Source organism: Onychomys torridus, chromosome 4 (assembly GCF_903995425.1).
Source record: "Onychomys torridus chromosome 4, mOncTor1.1, whole genome shotgun sequence".
Taxonomy (NCBI): Eukaryota; Metazoa; Chordata; class Mammalia; order Rodentia; family Cricetidae; genus Onychomys; species Onychomys torridus.
This window is the reverse complement of record NC_050446.1, coordinates 63,514,763-63,534,219: the sequence shown is the minus strand read 5'-3', so window position 1 is coordinate 63,534,219 and position 19,457 is coordinate 63,514,763. Positions and strand designations below refer to the sequence as shown.

Below are 19,457 nucleotides of genomic sequence, written 5' to 3'. Positions count from 1 at the left end.
TATTCTTTGAAAATTATCAGAATCATTATAGAAAATACCTCTGGGGAAGAATGTTTCTTGTGGAAAATAATTTTAAAATGTCCACTTGTGTCATCTGTACGAAATGTATATAGACTAAAAAAATATATATATTTTAATTGCACTTCTCCCAACTTCTTACAGATACATCCCACTTCCCTACTTACTCAATTTCATGCTCTTTCTCTTAAAAATACAATCAAAACCAAACATAAAACCAAGCACACAAAAAGCAGTAGGAAAAAAAAAAAGAAACAAAACTTTCACCAAAACAAAACAAGGAGTGCACAAGAACACCGACACTTTTTTGTGTTAGCCAGCTACTCCTGGGCATACAGCGTGCCCTGGAGTGTGGTTAATATACTCTTCGGAGAAAAGTTCTACTTTCCCAGAAGCTATCAGTTAGAAATAAGTTCTTAGTTATAGGTGGTAATTTGTGTGTACTTACTTCTCCTGCTCATTGATGGAATTTTGTCAAGTTTGAACCTGTGTAGGTCTCATGATGTCACTGCCTCTGTCAGTTCATATGTGTATCAGCCCTATTGTATGTGGGAAATACTGTATTCTGGTGTCATTCACCCCTGTCCCCATTCCATGAGATGGAACTCGTACCTGACACTGCTAATGTAGTAAAGAGCCTGAAAGCAGATAGGTCATGAGTGCAAACAAACAAACAAACAAAAACCCCAAACAAATAAACAACAAAGAAAACTCTAATGATATGATGCTATTCCCATAGATCAGTGAATTGAGTAACCCTCATCAGAGATGCTTCTTCTTGCAATAGATGATAATTAACACAACTGGATAATGTACAGAGAATGAGAGACATTGGAACACTCAGCATGACATGAGAGGTCTTTATTAAATCACTACCCTTAGACTCAGGAATCTATGTGGAAGAAAAGGAAGACAGATTGAAAAAATATTTATTTTTATTTTTAAGTATGTGCATATATGTTTGTCCAAGTATAAGTATGTATATATGTATGTGCAGGTACCTCCACAAAAGAGTCCAGAAGGGGTGTCAGATACCCCACATCTGGAGTTACAGGCAGTTGTGAGCTATCTGAATTAGGTGCTAAAGACAAGATTCCAGTCCTCTGCAAGGGCAGTATGTGCTCTTAACCACTAAGGATTTACCCGTGATGCTTTCATTAATCTTTCTTAAAAGCAATAAGCAATATCAGAGTAGAAAACAAGTTTAATATACTAGGGTCCAAACTGGACTCTCAGTAAATTACTCTTGTTGTAAATTTATAAAGTTTATCTAGGCAGATGGGTCAGTCATTTAGTAGATATGAGTTTCAACTTTAGAATTCCCTACTCCCTTGAAAAAGCAAAAGCCCTGTGTGGTGCTGTATGGTATGTACTTGGAATACCAGCACTGGAAAGACAGATATAGAATTTAATTATTGTAGCTAGAATTTTCCTGGTCTTGCCTGTCCCATGGTCAGGGACAAAACTCTCTCATCCGCCAGTCCTGCAGCTGTTCAGACCCAACCAAGTAAACACACAGAGACTTATATTGCTTACAAACTGTATGGACATGGCAGGCTTCTTGCTAACTGTTCTTATATCTTAAATTAACCCATTTCCATTAATCTATAAGTTGCCACATGTCTTGTAGCTTACTGGTACCTTACATCTTGCTTGTCATGGCAGCGGCTGGCAGTGTCTCTCTGCCCTAGTCTTCCTGTTCCTAGAATTTTCTTCTCTGCTTGGCCCACCTATATTTCCTGCCTGGCTACTGGCCAATCAGCATTTTACTTATACAGAGTGATATCCACAGCAAATTATTACTTTGAATCTGTAGCAATTTCAAGCAGTTCTCCATGAATTGTTTTATTTAGCTAGTTGTGCAAGTACACATCCTTGAAAAGTACACATTCAACCAATGATTGAAAAGCAATACAGCATACAACTGTCCTAGAAGAAATCACAGAGCACATTTCCTTTACTACTGAAATTCTGCTACCTTACAAGGAGAAGAGAAGGCAAAGAACCTTGTCCTTTATGGGCCAAATATGATCAATTAAACTCATTAACAATGGCCCATGAGAAAAGACCAGGCCACTATTCCCTGAAGAAAGAGTGTTATACACTGACAGTTGACTGAGATTAGTATATTGAATTCACCAGTAACAACAAGAAAGATAATGAGATGCAGGCCACTTTCTTGTCATTTTTCATTTTCTTCACTTGTTTGGGTGTGTTTGCTTAAAGTCTACTTCAAGTCTTTATCCATAAAACAATAAGGTTCTCTTTTAAAACACAGATCTCTTAGGGAAATTAATGGGAGCTGTCCATTTTCCACAAATTTATTATTTTGAAGTGGAGAAATATCAAATTCAGTAACTGATTCATTGCAAGCAGGAAAACCTGTGTTCAGCTCCCAAAACTGATGTGGCAAGCATTTATAATCACAGTGCTGGAAAAACAGAGACAGATAAATTTGTGGGCCTCACAGGCTAGCCAGACTAGATTAGAAGGTGAGTTCTAGAATAGTGAGAGAGACAGAGAGACCCTGTTGCCACTTTAGTTGGTGGTGTGAACCTTGGAAAATGGAGTCTAAAAATTTGGTAGACTATAGTCAACTTTATTCAGAGCATCAGACAATTTATATTCTGAGGATTAAGCCAAGTCATATTGAGCAAAGTTCACATTAGTTCAAGTTGTATACAATCACAAAGGCAAGGTGTATTCACATGAGTTTAGGCTGCATACAGTCACTAGGACAAACCATGTTTGGAGACATTTTTGAATAACAAAAGTAAGCAAGAATATGTAATCTGAAGCAAACACATTCCTATTTACTACACCTGGGAGAGGCATGAAAGTACATTCCAACAAGAATCTTGTGCTTTGAAGGACTAAGGCCACAAGGCTATTGTTCTCTTTTCTTGGAGCATTCTCACAAACAATCAAATTCTCTTCATACATCTTCATTCATGGACCATGTTCTGACAAGACCCTATGTCAAAGATAATTGGTTTATGAAGTGGTACAGAACACATGGAGACAGCAGATTCTCAGCATAAAGGAGATTTTATTATTCAGAAAGACACGGGCAGGGGCTACCCATGGATTGGGCAAAGACTGCGATGGCCTACTGGCACATGGCTGTTTTAGGCTCTAGCATACAAAAGAATAAAGGGATATCCCTCCCTTGGGGAGGGTTGAGGTGGTTGTCTCTGATTGGCTAGGTAGGGAAGAAAGGAGAGGAGGTGGCAGGTTTTCATCATGTAACCTTATGCCATTTTATGAGGTAGCATGCCTTTGGTGATGTAGCCTGATGGGTTTGAGAGACCATATCAGGACCAGTATTTCTACCTCTAGTTTATAAAAAGAGTAGAGGGATGGTATTCTATTTTTCTGCTTCCTGCTCACAGGGGGCATAGTTGGTCAAGCTGATACACTGATGAAAAAAGTCAAGAGTATGAAATTGAATGTAAAAAAGAGTATGAGTTCTGGATCCAGGAGATGGAAACATTTCTAGAGCCATAGATCTTCAATGTCCATCCAAGGATCATCTGGATCCTGGAAGGTGGAAGGTAGAAGACATCAGTTTTCCCAGAGTCCATACAGGAACATGTTGCAGGTCCAGCAAGGTATTCATGCCATAGGTGTGGATATAAGTCATTGTTGGAGGCTAAGTTTTGGTAGTTCCTGAGGAAAAGCTAGTTAAAGATTTGGTTATTTATCCAACATATTTATCTGGTGAGAAAGGAAGTGAAGCAGTTACGGAAGATAGGAGCAAAGAAGAGTAAGAGGGTCATAATAGCAAAGGTTCCTATGCGGGAGACAATCTATGTTAACAAAGGTGACTGAGCATCCCAGGAGGTCAGAGTGAAGAGTAGTTGATTTAAGAAACTCCTTTGATAGTTGGGTTAATTTGCTAACATTTTCTTAAAAACAAAAACAAACAAACAAACAAACAAACCAGGCTCATTGATGGAATAGCAGCATTCTTACCTGAGCAATAAGCAGGTATCCTGGTTTTCAGCTTTCAGCAGATCTAAGGCTCCATGCTATAAAGAGACCTGAGCTATAGACATGAGTTGTCTTGAAGGGAGGCTAAAGACCTAGTGGGGGAACCTAGAGACACCTGTATCTTGGGTTCAAAATCTATGGTAGAGAGAGCTGAATACTCAAGGGTACCATGGACCATGGCCATGCCTGCCAAGGTAGTGATTAAGGTGAGGTCCACCATGACAAGCAGAGGAATTCCCTAGGTTTACAATTTCTTGGGAAAAGGAAATAGAATGCAAATGGTCTATATATGGTTAGTTGTGGGATGACTGCCAGCAGGGTCCAGCCACATTTGGAGCTATGCTGTCAAAGAAACTCTCATTACAACAGAAGAGCTTCCCATGGGAGCCTGGGTGAGAGCAGAAATAAAGACCTTTTGAGAACAGGGGTGATAGTATGTGAAAGGATAAAGAGAAAGAAAATGAGAGGTTTTCTGGAAAGGTATAGATGAGTTGATGCTTCTTGTTCTCACAGGGGGAACCAGAGGGCCAAGAGTAGATATGTATTTGGCCTGAAGTTAGGAGAGATTATAGTAGCAATGGCAATATGGATTAGGCAGTTTCATTTTCTATCTCAATGCACATCTGGCTGGCATCAGCAGCCTGCCTCTAGCTAGATAGTATGTTCCTTCCTGTGGGCTAATCAGGACTTTCTCACAGCCCTGCAACAAACAATATTGAACTCTATTGACTCAGAAGAAACTTCAGATTCAAACTGAGTAAGTTGTGGGCTCCCTCAGCAAACCTACAAGTTGGTGTCCTTGTGAAAGGAAAGAGCTGACTACTATTTGTGTAGAACTTGAAGTCTAAAGTAAGTAAAGGACCTCCCTGTATGTGTGTGGGATGGGGCATACGGTCTTCATGAGTTTCAGTGAATGAGTGAAAGGGATTGGGAGGAAGTTGTGGAGGGAGAGTAGGGTGGAAGGGTTTACAGGTAGACCAATTTGAAAGGACAGAATGTCTAAACCAAGAAGGGAAACTAGGTATGAGGGAACAAGAAGCAATGAGTGGGAGAAGGTAAGTCCATTGAACATACAGGGCAGGGGATCTGAGGGGTATGGAGAATTGTTCATGAGCCTGAAAATGAAGGATAGGAGTGGAAGAGAGGGAGACTTGGAATCAAGAAGGAAAGAAACAAGGTTACGTGACACCAAAAGTGAGCTGCTAGGCTCTTTGTGTTTTATTTTGTTTTGTTTTGTTTTATTTTCAGACTGGGTTTCTCTGTGTAACAGATGTCCTTAAACTTACTTTCTAGACCAGGCTGGCCTTGAACTCACAGAGATCCACCTGTTTCTATCTCATGAGGGCTGAGATTAAAGGCATGTACTACTACTACCTAACAATGGTGTGAGCTTGGTTAAGCCTGGGAAAGAGCCAGGGGCCTATCAGTCCTCATTCACTAAGTCCATTAGTGGCTATGAGGGCCAGGTGACCTCAAGGAAGTGGTAATTCAGGGGCAGTCTGAACCCTAATGACCCTCCTGATGGCATTTGGGGCAGGGACCTATAGGCCTGTAGGAGCTGGACAGGCTCAGGCCCAGTAGTCCTCCTTTTCACATTTGAATCATGGATCTGGCAGTCCTCCATTCTTAGGACCCAACATCAGTAGTGTGAACAGCTTTAGCTAGAAGTTGATATTTGTGTCTTTGGTTATGCTCATCAACGCAGTGGAAGACCTTAAAGTCCAGGAACATTACATCAGTTTCATAGGTCTGGCTTGCTGACATTTGATATTGGCTCTTATTGCTGGATAAGACTGGGCAAAAAGTAAGTTAGTCATGAGGAGTTGTTAGCTGTATGGAGTGTCAAAGTCAAGATTTATGTATTGTAGTCAGACCCTAGTGAGGCACTGGAGAAATTGGGAAGGGTTTTAGACTTATCATGGATTATATCTTGGAATTTTTTAAAAAATTAATATCTGAAGGGTAACTCCTGTAAGCTCAGTGAGGACACAAGTGATCATCTTCTTAATTTCAGTATTAGTCAGGGTCCTATGTCTGTAACTTCCTAGGTTCTGGTAGGGTAAGATATATCTGTCCAATGTAACTGATCTGTATGATCATGGGCCTCTTCACAGACATGACTATGCTTTTCAAGGAGGAGGTTGTTTCAGAGTATGGGGGAGATATGAGAAGTGACATCATAGGACTGAGTAAGTTATTAGAACTCTTTGATACATGTTGTATAATACATGTAAAAGACCCAAGGTACTTTCAACTTGTGAGAGTTCACTGAGAGAAAGGGAATAAGAACAAAGATAGGAATCCTAACACCAGCCACCTGCTGCAGTGGAATAAGGGGTACTGGAGGAGCCTCATCATGGGAGTGAGTATGAGCTAGGAATGGATGTGGATGGTGGGTTGAAATTGAATACCATAAGGGGGTTTGTTCGGGTGACTGGTTGTTGTTGAGGGAGGGAGAAAAGTTGGGGAGTTTAGGCTCAGAGGCTGCTGTGAGCTTTCTGTGAGCAACAAACCCTCCCTACTTGGCTGGTCCTGCAGAGTGGGGAGGCTGGGGTGGGTTGTCCAGATGAAGCACAAGGACAGGAGGGGGTGGGTAGGAGGTTTGAAGAGGCCAGGAACTAAGAGCAGCTGGTCTGAGAGTTTTGTGGGATATTTGATCACACTATGAACACTGAGTTTGCATGTGCATTAATTAAATGAAATCAACCTTGGGTTGAGAGGTGGAGCTAGCAACAAGTTGACAGAAAATAATCATAGAAAATCAGAGGAAGTCTAGAAGACCACTAGAGAGATGCATAGGAAGTAGTAGGGATGGACTCTGATTGGTAGTTTGTTTGTTTATTTGTTTGTTGTTTGTTTGGCTGAGCAGAAGGATGCTGTCTTTCTGAGAGACCAGTGAAGAGAGGAGGTCAGATAGTTGCTTCTCAATCTCTCTGAGCTAGCAGTTTTTCACCCCAGATTCTGAACCCAGGTCATATTAATAAACATAATGATATTTAGATAAAAACTACATGTGGTGGCAACAAGAGGCAGATCTGGTAGGACGTTAAAGTCCCATGGGTCACTGCCTGTGAAATCAACCAATAACTGTGAAGCTGCAATTATTGGCTGAAACATCAATAGATTCATGTGCAACCAATGTGCCAATAGAATAACAACATTTTGGCATTGTATCCTACACATGACTAAACTAACAAAAGTTCATGCCACTGCAGCTGCTGATTCTGTTGGGGGTTCCAGAAAGCAGTATCATAATTAGCAAAAGGGGTGCAAACTCACCACTGGGCTGCAGCTATGGACAAACTAAGAAATCAACAGATTTGGTGAGACACATAGGAAGTCCTTACAGAAAGGTTTAAATAACATTAATAGAAAAATCTTGAGTCCTCAGCAGCAATCAAGCAGGTGAGAGACCTGCCCCGAGGCTGCACAACCACCACCACCATCACCACCACAACTGGCGCCCACTGGATTCTGTTTCCCCAAGACCTACTCAGCCACCCAAAGCAACAGACTTGGTCATCCTCCTGTAAACCCAGCAGACTACATAGGTGTAGGCACATTTCACACCAGTTGGAAGAACAGGCGAGTGACTGGGCTCCCAGGTGAACTGCCACAGGGACCAAATCCTAAACCCCAGGGCACATCCTGCCACTCTCCCTCCCATCTGAGCACCAGCGAGGCAGCTGGGCCCTGCCCCCAATTATGGTGGAATTCCACTGCTCTGGTGCGGTCCCCAGCAGCTGGCAAGCAGGTGAGAGACTTGCCTCCGGAATGTACCACTGTCACAACAACCCATTGATTTCTGTTCCCTGAATACCTACTCTGCCACCCATACCCAAGAAGTTTGTCATCCTCCCCAAGGCCAGACCTCCTTGTAACTCGAGAAGACTGCATAGACATAGGTACAACCCAAACAAGTTGGAATAACAGATGAATAAATGCCGGTGTAAGAATAAATTCAACAACAGAAAGGACAATATGCCATCACTAGAACCCAGTGATCCTATAAAAGACCTAAATACTGCAATGCAGTTGAAACACAAGAAAATGACCTCAAAATAACTTTATAAAGATGATAGAGGATCTTGAAAAGGATATAAAAATTTTCCTTAAATAAATTGAGAAAAACACAAACAAAAAATTTGAAAAAAATCAACAAATCCCTTAAATAAAGCAAAGAAAGTGAAGGGGGGAAAAACATGAATCAGGTAAAGGAAATGAATGGTTCAAGAATTGAAAATTGAAATTGAAGCAACAAAGAAAGCACAAACTGAGAGAATTCTGGAAATGGAAAATCTAGATAAGCAAACAGTAACAACAGATGCAAGAATCACCAACAGAATGAAAGAGATGGAAGAAGGAATCTTAGGCATTGGAGACACAATATAAGAATTAGATTCATTGGCCAAAGAAAATGTTAAATCCAATAAATTCATAACACAAAACATCCAGGAAATCTAAGACACCATGAAAAGACCAAACCAAGATTAATAGGGATGGAAGAAGGAGAAGAATCCCAACTCAAAGATACAGAATGCATATTCAACAAAATAATAAAAGAAAACTTTTCCAACCTAAAGAAAAGCATGTCTAAAAAATATACAAGAAGCTCACAGAACACCAAACAGGCTAGAAAAGAAAAAGAAACATTTTTAAAAAGCCACTTTGACACATAACAATCAAAACACAAAGCATTCAGAATAAAGAAGGATTACTAAGAACTAAATAAAAAGGAAAGGGGCCAAATAGCATATAAAGGCAGACCTTTTAGTATTATACCTTAATTCTTAATGGAGACTCTAAAAGACAGAAGGTCCTGGACAGATGTTTTACAGCCTTTAGTCGACCACAGATGCCAGCCCAGACTACTATAAACACCAAAGCTTTCAATCACCATAGATAGAGAAAACAAGATATTTCATGACAAAACCAGATTTAAATAATACTTATTTACAAATCCAGCCCTACAGAAAGTTTTAGTAGAAAAACCCTAACCCAAGGAAGTTAGCTTTACACACAAAAACACAGGCAGTAGGTAATCATACACCAGGCATACCCAAAGAAAGGAAAGAGAGAGAGAGAGAGATCAGAAGATGGAAAGATCCTCCCATGCTCATGGATTGGTAAGATTAACATAGTAAAAATGGCAATCTTATCAAAAGCAATCTACAGATTCAATGCAGTCACCATCAAAATTGTAAAACAATTATTTGTAACCCTAGAAAGAATAATACTCAACTTCATATGGAAAAACAAAAAAGGCAGGATAGTTAAAACAATCCTGTATAATAAAGGAACTTCCAGAGATATCATCATCCCTGACTTCAAACTCTACTATAGTTATAAAAACAGCATGATATTGACATAAAAACAGACAGGTGAATCAATTGAATCAAATTGGAGACCCTGATGTAAATCAAGACACATATGGGCATCTGATTTTTGACAAAGAAGCCAAAATTATACAATGGAAAAAAGAAAGCATCTACAACAAATAGTGCTGGCATAACTGGATATTGACATGTAGAAAAATACAAAAAGATCCATATCTATCACCCTGTATAAAACTCAAGTTCAAGTGGATAAAAAACCTCTACTTAAATCCAATTACACTGAAGTTGATTGTTAGAAAGTGAGAAGTAGCCTTGAATGCACTGGCACATATACCACTTCCTAAATATAACACCAGCAGCACAGACACTGAGACCAACAATTAATATATCAAACCTCCTGAAACTGAAAGGCTTCTGTAAGCCCAAGGATATTATCAATAAGACAAAACAGCAGCCTGCAGAATGGGAAAAATCCTCACCAACCCCACATCTGACAGAGGGCCAATCTCCAAAATACATAAAGAACTCAAGAAACTAGAAATCACAAACCCAATAATCCAATTTAAAGAAGGGGTACATATTAAAATAGAAAATTATCAGCAGAAGAATCTCAAATGGCTAACATACATTTAAAGAATTGTTCAACTCCTTAGCCATCAGAAAAATGCAAATCAAAATGACTGAGAAACCATTTTAAACCTGTCAAACTGGCTAAGATAAAAAACACTGACAACCTATGTTGGAGAAGATGTGGAATAAAGGGAACACTCCTCCACTGCTTGTGGGAGGGCAAACTTGTACAGCCACTTTGGAAATTTGTATGGTGGTTTCTCAGATAATTGGAAATCAATTTACCTCAAGACTCAACTATACCAATTTGGGCATATGCCCAAAGGATGTTCAATCATACCACTAGGATATTTGCTAAATTATGCTCATAGCAGCATTATTTATAATAGCCAGAACTTGGAAAAAACCTAGATGCCCCTTATCCAAAGTATGCATCAGGAAAATGGGTTATATTTACACAATGGGGTACTACTCAATGGTTAAAAAAAAAAAAGCCATGAAATTTGCAGGCAAATGGATAGAACTAGAAAAAAAAAACCATCCTGAGTAAGGTAACCCAGACCAAGAATGAGAAACATAGCATGTACTGACTCATAAGTAGATACTAGTTGTAAAGTAAAAGATAACCAGGCTACAATTCACAGTCTCAGAAAAGCTAGGTAGCAAGGAAGGCCCAAAGAGAGATGCACAGATGTCCCTGGGAAGGGAAAATAGAAGAAATCTCCTAGTTAAATTGGAGGTTGATGAGTGGTAGAAGGAATAGAGGTATGAAACATGAGTTGGGTTGGGCAGCTTGGGGGAGGGATGGATGATAAGAATAATGAAAAAGGTATCTTGATTGGGGGGCATTTTGGAGTTAGGGAGAAATCTGTTACCAGGGAAACTCCTAGGAATCTACAAGGATGACCTCAGCTAAGACTCCTAGCAATAGTTGAGAGGGTTTGTCAACTGGCCTTCTCCTGTAATCATGTTTATCATCACAGAGCATTTATCCAGCAATTGATGGAAACAGATGCAGAGAGCTCTGGGAGTCCCATTGAAGAGAAAGGGGAGGGATTGTGCTAGCCAAGGGAGTCAAGGGAATGACAAAGGGAACCCACAGAGACAGCTGACCTGAGCTTCTGGTAACTCAAGGACTCTAGACCAACAGTTAGAGAGAGTCAGTATGGGAGAGACCTAGCCCCTCACTGTGTGTGTGTGTGTGTGTGTGTGTGTGTGTGTGTGTGTGTGTGTGTGTGAGAGAGAGAGAGAGAGAGAGAGAGAGAGAGAGAGAGAGAGAATTGTGTAGCTTGATCTGTTTGTAGGGCTCCTAGTAGTGGGATCAGGACCTGTCCCTGACACTTGAGCTCTCTTTTGGGAACCCAATCCCCAAACTGGTTTGCCTTACCCAGCCTTGATGCAGGGGGAGAGCTTGGTCCTTCCTCAACTTGACATGCCATGTTTTGTTGATTCCTATGGGAGGTCTGCCCCTTTCTAACTAGGGATGGAGGAGGAATGGATACAAGATAGAAGGGAGGTGGGGGGTGTAATGGGAAGAGGGAAGGGAGGGGAAACTGTGGTCAATATGTAAAATAAATGAAAAAGAGTTAAATTTAAGAAAAGAAAAAAAAAAAGAAGAAAAATCTTACCCATGTTAAGAATGGTAACTATCATAATGCATAGGATTCTGCGTAGTATAACTATAGATGGCTTGAAATAAATAATGTAAGAAATAAATGAGGGGATAAACAACTTCCAGGAATTGACATGATGCTGATTGTAATTACTATCATTTTAGCAATTTATGTTTTACCCTGAAAAAAGTAGTTTGATAACTGTGCCAAATATGAAAATTTGACTGATAAGATACAAGACTTAGTATTGGTAAGATACAAGCTTTAGAAAGACTTATGAATGAAAATTAGAAAAATACTCAGACACAGACAGAGGCATTTAGACAGTAATCTACCACACCACTGCATGATAAAACTGAAGAGGGACAGCCGAAGGTTATAAAAAATTCAACCTTAGTTTTTACAATTACTAAACAAGAATGACTATAAAATTATAGGCACCCCCAAGGTTATGCAGAAATTAGATGGAACCCTACAGAAATATTGTATTTGAGGAGATTTAAGGAAGCAGTTGTTTCATGTGGTATGCGTTCACTCTATGTGAAGCAGATTTAAAGTCATGGGCAACTTAAAATTGAATTATCCTCAAAGACTGGAAAAATTTAGCCTCAGCAATATTGGCAGCTGTCTTAATTTTATTGTTATTAAACTCCCTGGCTTCTATGAACACACAATAAATATGATGTGATGTCATGGTCTATGGCATATTACAGTATATGACAATTAATAATTCAGATGTCAACCCACCAGATGAATAATTCTCTCATGAAGGAACCTTGTCAAGCAAGACTTACAGAACCACAGACCCTGAAAACTGGTTGTTTCTGTCTGTAATTTCACATGTGCAAAAACAGCTGTGGAATCTCCTCATTACCATGCATTTTCATGTAATGTGTACATGTAGGCTCATGATTACATCTCAATCTTATGGACATTTGTTTTGTGAACTGTCTACAGATGTTTTCTTCTTAAGATGTATAATATTGATGAATAGAAATAATAGTAGGATATTTTTCATAGCTCAGGCTGACATAGGAAAATAACAGTAATCTCAAATACAATGACAGCTTTTTACACAATTAGCTGATTTAAGATCTCAGAGTAAATTCAAAGTAGACTAGCTTTCCCTGCATATTAATCACACAAGGACAAATTCCCAGGCGTCTGTTGAACAAGGTCAGGCACAAAGCAACCTTGGTAGACATAACTCCCTCAGTACTAACTTTCTGCATGAACTCCTAATCTCAGTTTTATGATGCAAGATTCAAGGTTAAGCCAACTAACTGTTTATGTTTAGGTCCTGGGATACTTTTAAGGTTATTGTTCCTTGAAAAACTGTAGAGCACTCAATTGCTGTCTGTCTCCCATCTTTCGTCACCAAATCCGAGAGAATCTGTGTGATTTATCATGTGTTATCAAAATGGCTCTGCTTCTTACTGTTTAAATAAGACATGTAATGTGACCCTCAAAATGCAATGCATATATTGTCTAGAGCTCTTTCCTGGGGAGATAGAGGAAGGGAGGTTTTCAGAAGATTTTTCATGATGAAGCAGTAAAGAAAGTTACCATCAGAATGTGTGTGTTCCTTTCCTAAGCCTGCTCAGATAGAAAAGTTGAGTTCTTGCTGACATCATGGATTTCCTGGATGTTTTGTGTTAGGAGTTTATTGGATTTAACATTTTCTTTGGCCAACGAATCTAATTCTTCTATTGTGTCTTCAATGCCTAAGATTCCTTCTTCCATCTCTTTCATTCTGTTGGTGATTCTTGCATCTGTTGTTACTGTTTGCTTATCTAGATTTTCCATTTCCAGAATTCTCTCAGTTTGTGCTTTTGTTGTTGCTTCAATTTCAATTTTCAATTCTTAAACCATTCATTTCCTTTACCTGTTTGATGGTTTGTTTTTTCTTCACTTTCTTTGCTTTATTAAAGGAATTTGTGGTAGGACTAACTTGTACATTGCTTACACTGTATAATTTTTGTCTTGTTTGCTTTCATATACAGAATTTGTGAGAACTGAGTAATCCATATTAAGACTCATGTTGTCAAAAGAATGTGTATGATCAGTACACATCTTCCTGATCAGCACACATTTTCTTGTCAAATCAATCAATAGAGCACACTTGAACATTGTCAACCTGTGACTAATTTCTTTACCATCATTCACTTAAGGAGATTCTATTTCAATGCAATTGACTTGGGAAACCCTTGAATTTAATAAAATTTTAAGTCACTAAGATTCTCAGCCCTGATTTTTTTCACGTTTGCATTTAAGACAAAAGCTTATGTAATAATGTGTTTGGTAACAAGTCAGGACATATTCAATGATAGAGGACATATCTAATACTATATGATAATAATTAGGTTTTATTAATTTAAAAATGGCCTTATCTACAGTTGAATATACTAGTTTGTTAGAATTTACTATGAGAAACATTTTTATACAATAAATTTTGAATGTGATTTAAGATACATTTGAATATTTTATATGAAGAACTTAATACAAGCCAAACAAACACCACTGAAAAACACAATGAATTACATTAATAAACAGAAAGAAACAACACTTTGCTTTTAATCCATTATTTAATTATATGTAAAGTGCGTATGTTGTAACATTACTTTTTATTTAAAAATCTAGTGATTTTATTGGAACCTGGAGAATATAAATGAGTTAGTCTCTTTATTTTTGTGTTTTTGCTTGTACTCTTTTCATTGTTTCGTTCAACTTGAAATTTTAGCTTTTGTTTTAGCATAGTTTATTTTATTATTATCCCATGGAAGGGTTATTCCAATAAAAGGAAATATTATCTATTGATTCAAATAAAAATAATAGCTAGTTTTATTAGGCAATGAAATAATTGATGGTGTTTGCTGTCTTCACTAACAAAATGGGAATGTATTTCTGGAAGGGTGTTATTTATTAAATTTGTTGTGTGAATGTAAATCTGTACAATTGTATGAATTTTATACCTTACAAAAATATACACAGGATAATGAACAGAAAGTAATGAATGTAAAAGTAATTGGATTCATTTTCTGATGCCAACTTTGGTAATTAGCTGCACAGGAATATTTTCAAATTAATAATAGGAATACACTTTAATCACCTTATTTGTTTCAAATACAGATTGTTAAACCATGTTATTATAACTTCTTATTCCCAAGAGACCGAGTATTAAGCACTCAGGGCCCATATAGAGAGGCTTGTAACTTGGACAATTCCAGAGAGAGTATTGAGTCTGTGTGCAGACATCCACTAATATCCACTAATCCTGGATCAGGTACAGTCATATTTTCTTTTTTTTCCATTACAAGTTTCCTTAATACTCTATTTTTACACCAAATACATGTATGAAATCAGATATGAAATAAAGCAAATGTCTGGGGGGGGTGGGTAAATATTTTTCCATTGCTTTTATTTTTTTCATTTTTATTTATTAAGAATTTTTCTACTCACTCTACATACCACCCACAGATCCCCCCATTCTCCCTGATCCAACTCTGTAGCCCTCTCTCCCAATATTTTAATAATAGACATATAATTTCAGATATTTTAAATGTTCTAATTACTTCATATGAAATTATTATTTTTAAAGATCTATATACTGGGAATGATACTTAAAACAATATACCCAAGTTTTAGAAATCTCTTATCATTATGATACTTTTTAGATCTTGAATGAATTTTTTATTACTCATCCTGCCTCAGACACACACACACACACACACACACACATCGAATATATGTGAATTTTGTATGTTCATATAACTATATGTAACTTAGGGCAATGGTGGTTTTATCTGTTTTTAATTCTGTTAAAAAAAGAAAGTACCCAGAGTTTAACTATGAACAACAGGAAAACCATAACTGTCAATTTCCCTATTTTTTTTTATTGAAATCCCAGGGTTTCCAGAATAAAACAATGACATTTGAAAACTTCACTGTGTTTACTGAATTCATCTTCTTAGGACTTTCTAGTAGACAGGATGTGCAACAGGCCCTCTTTGTCTTCTTCTTCCTTATTTATGGCCTAACTGTAATTGCTAATCTAGGGATGGTTCTGCTGATCAAGATGGACCCAAGGCTGCACACACCTATGTACTATTTCCTGAGCAATCTGTCTTTCTGTGATGTCTGCTACTCCTCCACAGTCTCTCCAAAGATGCTAGCTGATTTCTTGTCTGGACAGAAGAGGATTACTTATAATTTATGTGCTGTTCAAATGTATTTTTTTGGAGCTTTTGCTGATGTAGAATGTCTCATGCTGGCTGTCATGGCCTATGATCGTTATGTTGCCATCTGCAATCCACTGCTCTATACAATTGCAATGTCCAAGAAGGTCTGTATCCAGCTAGTGACTATTGCCTATGCGGTAGGCTTGGTGGATTCAGCAATCCACACATGCTGCACGTTCCGACTGTCCTTCTGCAATTCCAATGTCATCAACCACTTTTTCTGTGACATTCCACCTTTGCTGGCCCTCTCCTGCTCAGATACATCCATCAACGAGATAGTGATGTTCACATTCATTGGCTGTGTGGTGGGGTGCAGCATTGTCACGGTTCTTCTCTCCTACTGCTGCATCATAGGTACCATCTGTAAGATGAACTCTGCTGAGGGCAGACACAAAGCATTTTCCACATGTGCCTCCCACCTCACGGCTGTGGCCATTTTTCATGGAACTCTCCTTTTCATGTACTTCCGACCCAGCTCAAGTTACTCAATGGACACTGACAAAATGGCCTCTGTTTTCTACACAGTTGTTATTCCTATGTTAAATCCACTAATCTACAGTTTAAGAAACAAGGATGTGAAGGGAGCTCTAAAGAAGGCAATTAGTATTAACTTGGGGCCGGGATGAAATTCTGTTTTGCACTTCAAAATGAATAGAATATTCTGAGATTGAGTATAAGTGTATCGACATAGATTCCCTTGGGTAAAACTTTCAAATATTTTCTAATGAGAATTAGTTGTAATGCAAACAATCACTGGCCTTAGTCTCTAAGTCAATAAACAATAGAGAAGTCATTGTTTTAAATTTTGCAGAGTATCATTTCACACCTTTCTTCATTGATAAATGAAATACAATAGAGCCCAGCAAACTCTTCACAATTAACACTTCTCAACTCGTATTCTAGTTTTCACTAAATAGGCCCAAAAAATATAGCTGATGCATTCAAAGTGTATGTGCTAAGATGTTTATTTGTTTTTACAATCTTTCTGTGCACCAGTATCACTTTATCTATGTCCATAACACTCCAGTCAATAATCAGTGACTAAAAGAATAAACACAAGCAAATAAAAGAAATCTGCTTTAGATTCTCAGCCTATGAAGTTATTTTTGTTATCTTGTTTAGTTATGTTATTTTTTCTCATCTTACTTTTCATGTTTGAGTAAAGTGTTCTCATTAAATTGAATGAATAGGGAAAAACACTTTGCAAAAGTCATATATCTAAGTGAATAATAAATTCAACAAAATTTCTTTTTCATTTCATTATAGTATATTTTACCTTGTATTAAATATGCCTCTTATTTTTGGCCTAGAAATGACATACTGGCCAAAGGGAGATTTGTTGTGAGTTCTTCCTCAGATATCTTACTTGCATCAGCACAGCCTCCATGATCAGCAGCTCCAGGTTTTTATTGTATCTAAAGTTCTAACTTGCATCTCTGGATTTCCCTTCTTTTTCTCACACTGAAGTAATGATATTTATTATATTGTTAGAAGCTCTGTAGCAATTGTAACCAGGGAAGCTGGTGGTTAAAAACAACAAACTTGTTCAATAGCTTCATGAATGGGGCTTTCATCTCTCTAGAGAGGCTGATACCTTGTGCTATTATTGAATGTTATACTTAAAGCCTGAAAATGTCCAATTAACATAGTTTAAAATGTAAAACAAAGTTTTGAAACATATATTTTTATAAGAAAGAAAAAAACAATTTATTAGTATTTCATTTATAATGGTCATACTGGTTTTGAGTATGCAGAAAATAATTCTAGCAAATGTGCCTCTAAACAAAATATAAATAATGATCCATGACCCATACCTGAGTGGTTGGATAACAACTAATGATACAGAATGCTCTAATATTCAATGTAATAACTGTATATGTTATACTCCATATGTATTTTGATTAAGCAGGTCATAGTGTTTATAGCACAGTTGCACTAGTGTAGTTAGAGTAATTTGTGGGAAGACTCAACTGATATTTAGAGGTGACATGAAAAATGTAGGGTTAATTGAAAGTAACAGGGATGCCAACTACAAAGACAAACTTAATAACACAGAGGATCCTCTTGGAGCATGCAAAGAGACAGTGGTGCTGTTAAGAAGGTGGAAAGTGCAAATAGTTCCCAGAGTGGAGCCATGTGGAACACTCTGGTACTGATAGCTCTGCTCAGATGGTAAAATGTCACGATAGGAGGATCGGCTCTTGATATGTGTATTTCCCACAGTGATTTGGGGGTCACTGGAAAGTTTGCAACTTTCACAGTGCTTGCAGATCAAAAAGCAATTACTAGATATACTTCTTCCTTATTCAGCATAATAGTTGGGCCTATTACCACTGAACATGTGTAAAGTTAGAAGAACTGGTCTGGGTCTATCACAGTGACACTTTTTCCTTTAAGACTAGAAAGGTACATTTCAAGAATATGACATTTGAGGCCCTTTTACAATTCACAGTTGTGAAGAATGTGACAGACAAAAGAGAATTAATTTCACTTTAGATTTTTGTATTGAAAGAAAAAATGCTTTTATAGGCTTTCCATGATAATCTTATTATATATCTCATTAAAATATGTTCAATATTACATGCTACATAACATTATAGTCATGAACCAATTAACAAAAGTGTATTATCTGCCATATACCTTAGATTACTTAGGGTACTGACCTAAGAGGGTTCAAGATAAATAAATATTGGTTTGTTTGTTTGTATTTTTTTTTTTGTTGTTTGTTTGTTTTTTTGAGACAGGGTTTCTCTGTATAGCTTTGTGCCTTTCCTGGAACTCACTCTGTAGCCCAGGCTGGCCTCAAACTCACAAAGATCCGCCTGGCTCTGCCTCCTGAGTCCTAGGATTAAAGGTGTGCACCACCACCATCCAGGTCTTGGTTTGTATTTTAAATCTTCATAATCTCTAATAATATATATATGGTAATAAAATATGTCATTAACAAGGACCTTTCTATCATTGGTGTTGCATTTTCAATTCAATGTACTAAGTTAAAATAATTTTCTGGGGCTAGAGAGATGGCTCCACTATTAAGAATATGTGTTACTCTTGCATAGGACACCTATTTGATTTTTCAGCACTGACATGCTGGCTTACAACTAACCATAAATCTAGTTCCTGAGGATCTAATGCCCTTTTTTGACCTCCACAGGTCAAATTACCACAGAAATGCAGGTAATTTATAGACAAACATGTAATCAAAACTCTTGTATACATAAAATAAATAAATCTGGAAAAAGAAATAAAAATTAAAATTAATTTCTTTCACATTTAATTTCCTGATGTATTTTAAATTTGATGATTTATTATCTTTACAAGTTGTTAAAAATCCATTGCTTTTGAGGGTTTTTAAATTAAGTTAATTCTTTGACAATCATACACATATATAAAATTAATTCTGATTGCTCTGTTGTCCCACACTCTTTGATTCATCCTTTCCATGTTAATTATTCCCCCTTCTCTTCAGCTGTTACTTTTCCAGTCTCATGATTTTTTTCAATCTGTGACTCATTTGGTTCAGCCAGGTCATCTGTGTGACAATAGGACTGAGGTATCTATTGGAGCTGGTGGGGTTAGTAGTACATATGTAACTGAAGGAAATGATTCCACTCTATGAACCTACCCAGAAGAAATAGTTTCACTGTGAGAGGTAGGTCTCCTTGAGTCTATTCCAATCCTTGCCTAGC

General features: G+C 37.6%; 1 protein-coding gene across 1 annotated transcript; it reads left to right on the top strand.

The window, feature by feature from the left end:
• The first annotated feature begins 15,443 nt into the window (after nucleotides 1-15,443).
• LOC118582660 (olfactory receptor 1020-like) lies at nucleotides 15,444-16,442 on the top strand. Its single transcript, XM_036185699.1, has one exon. It carries the CDS (start codon nucleotides 15,456-15,458, stop codon nucleotides 16,392-16,394), a length of 939 nt encoding a protein of 312 aa, XP_036041592.1. The 5' UTR covers nucleotides 15,444-15,455; the 3' UTR covers nucleotides 16,395-16,442.
• The last annotated feature ends 3,015 nt before the right edge of the window (nucleotides 16,443-19,457 follow it).

What these genes read in the sequence shown, in the direction of transcription:
- LOC118582660 (XM_036185699.1), top strand. Translation starts at nt 15,456, where the DNA reads ATGACATTTGAAAACTTCACTGTGTTTACTGAATTCATCTTCTTAGGA.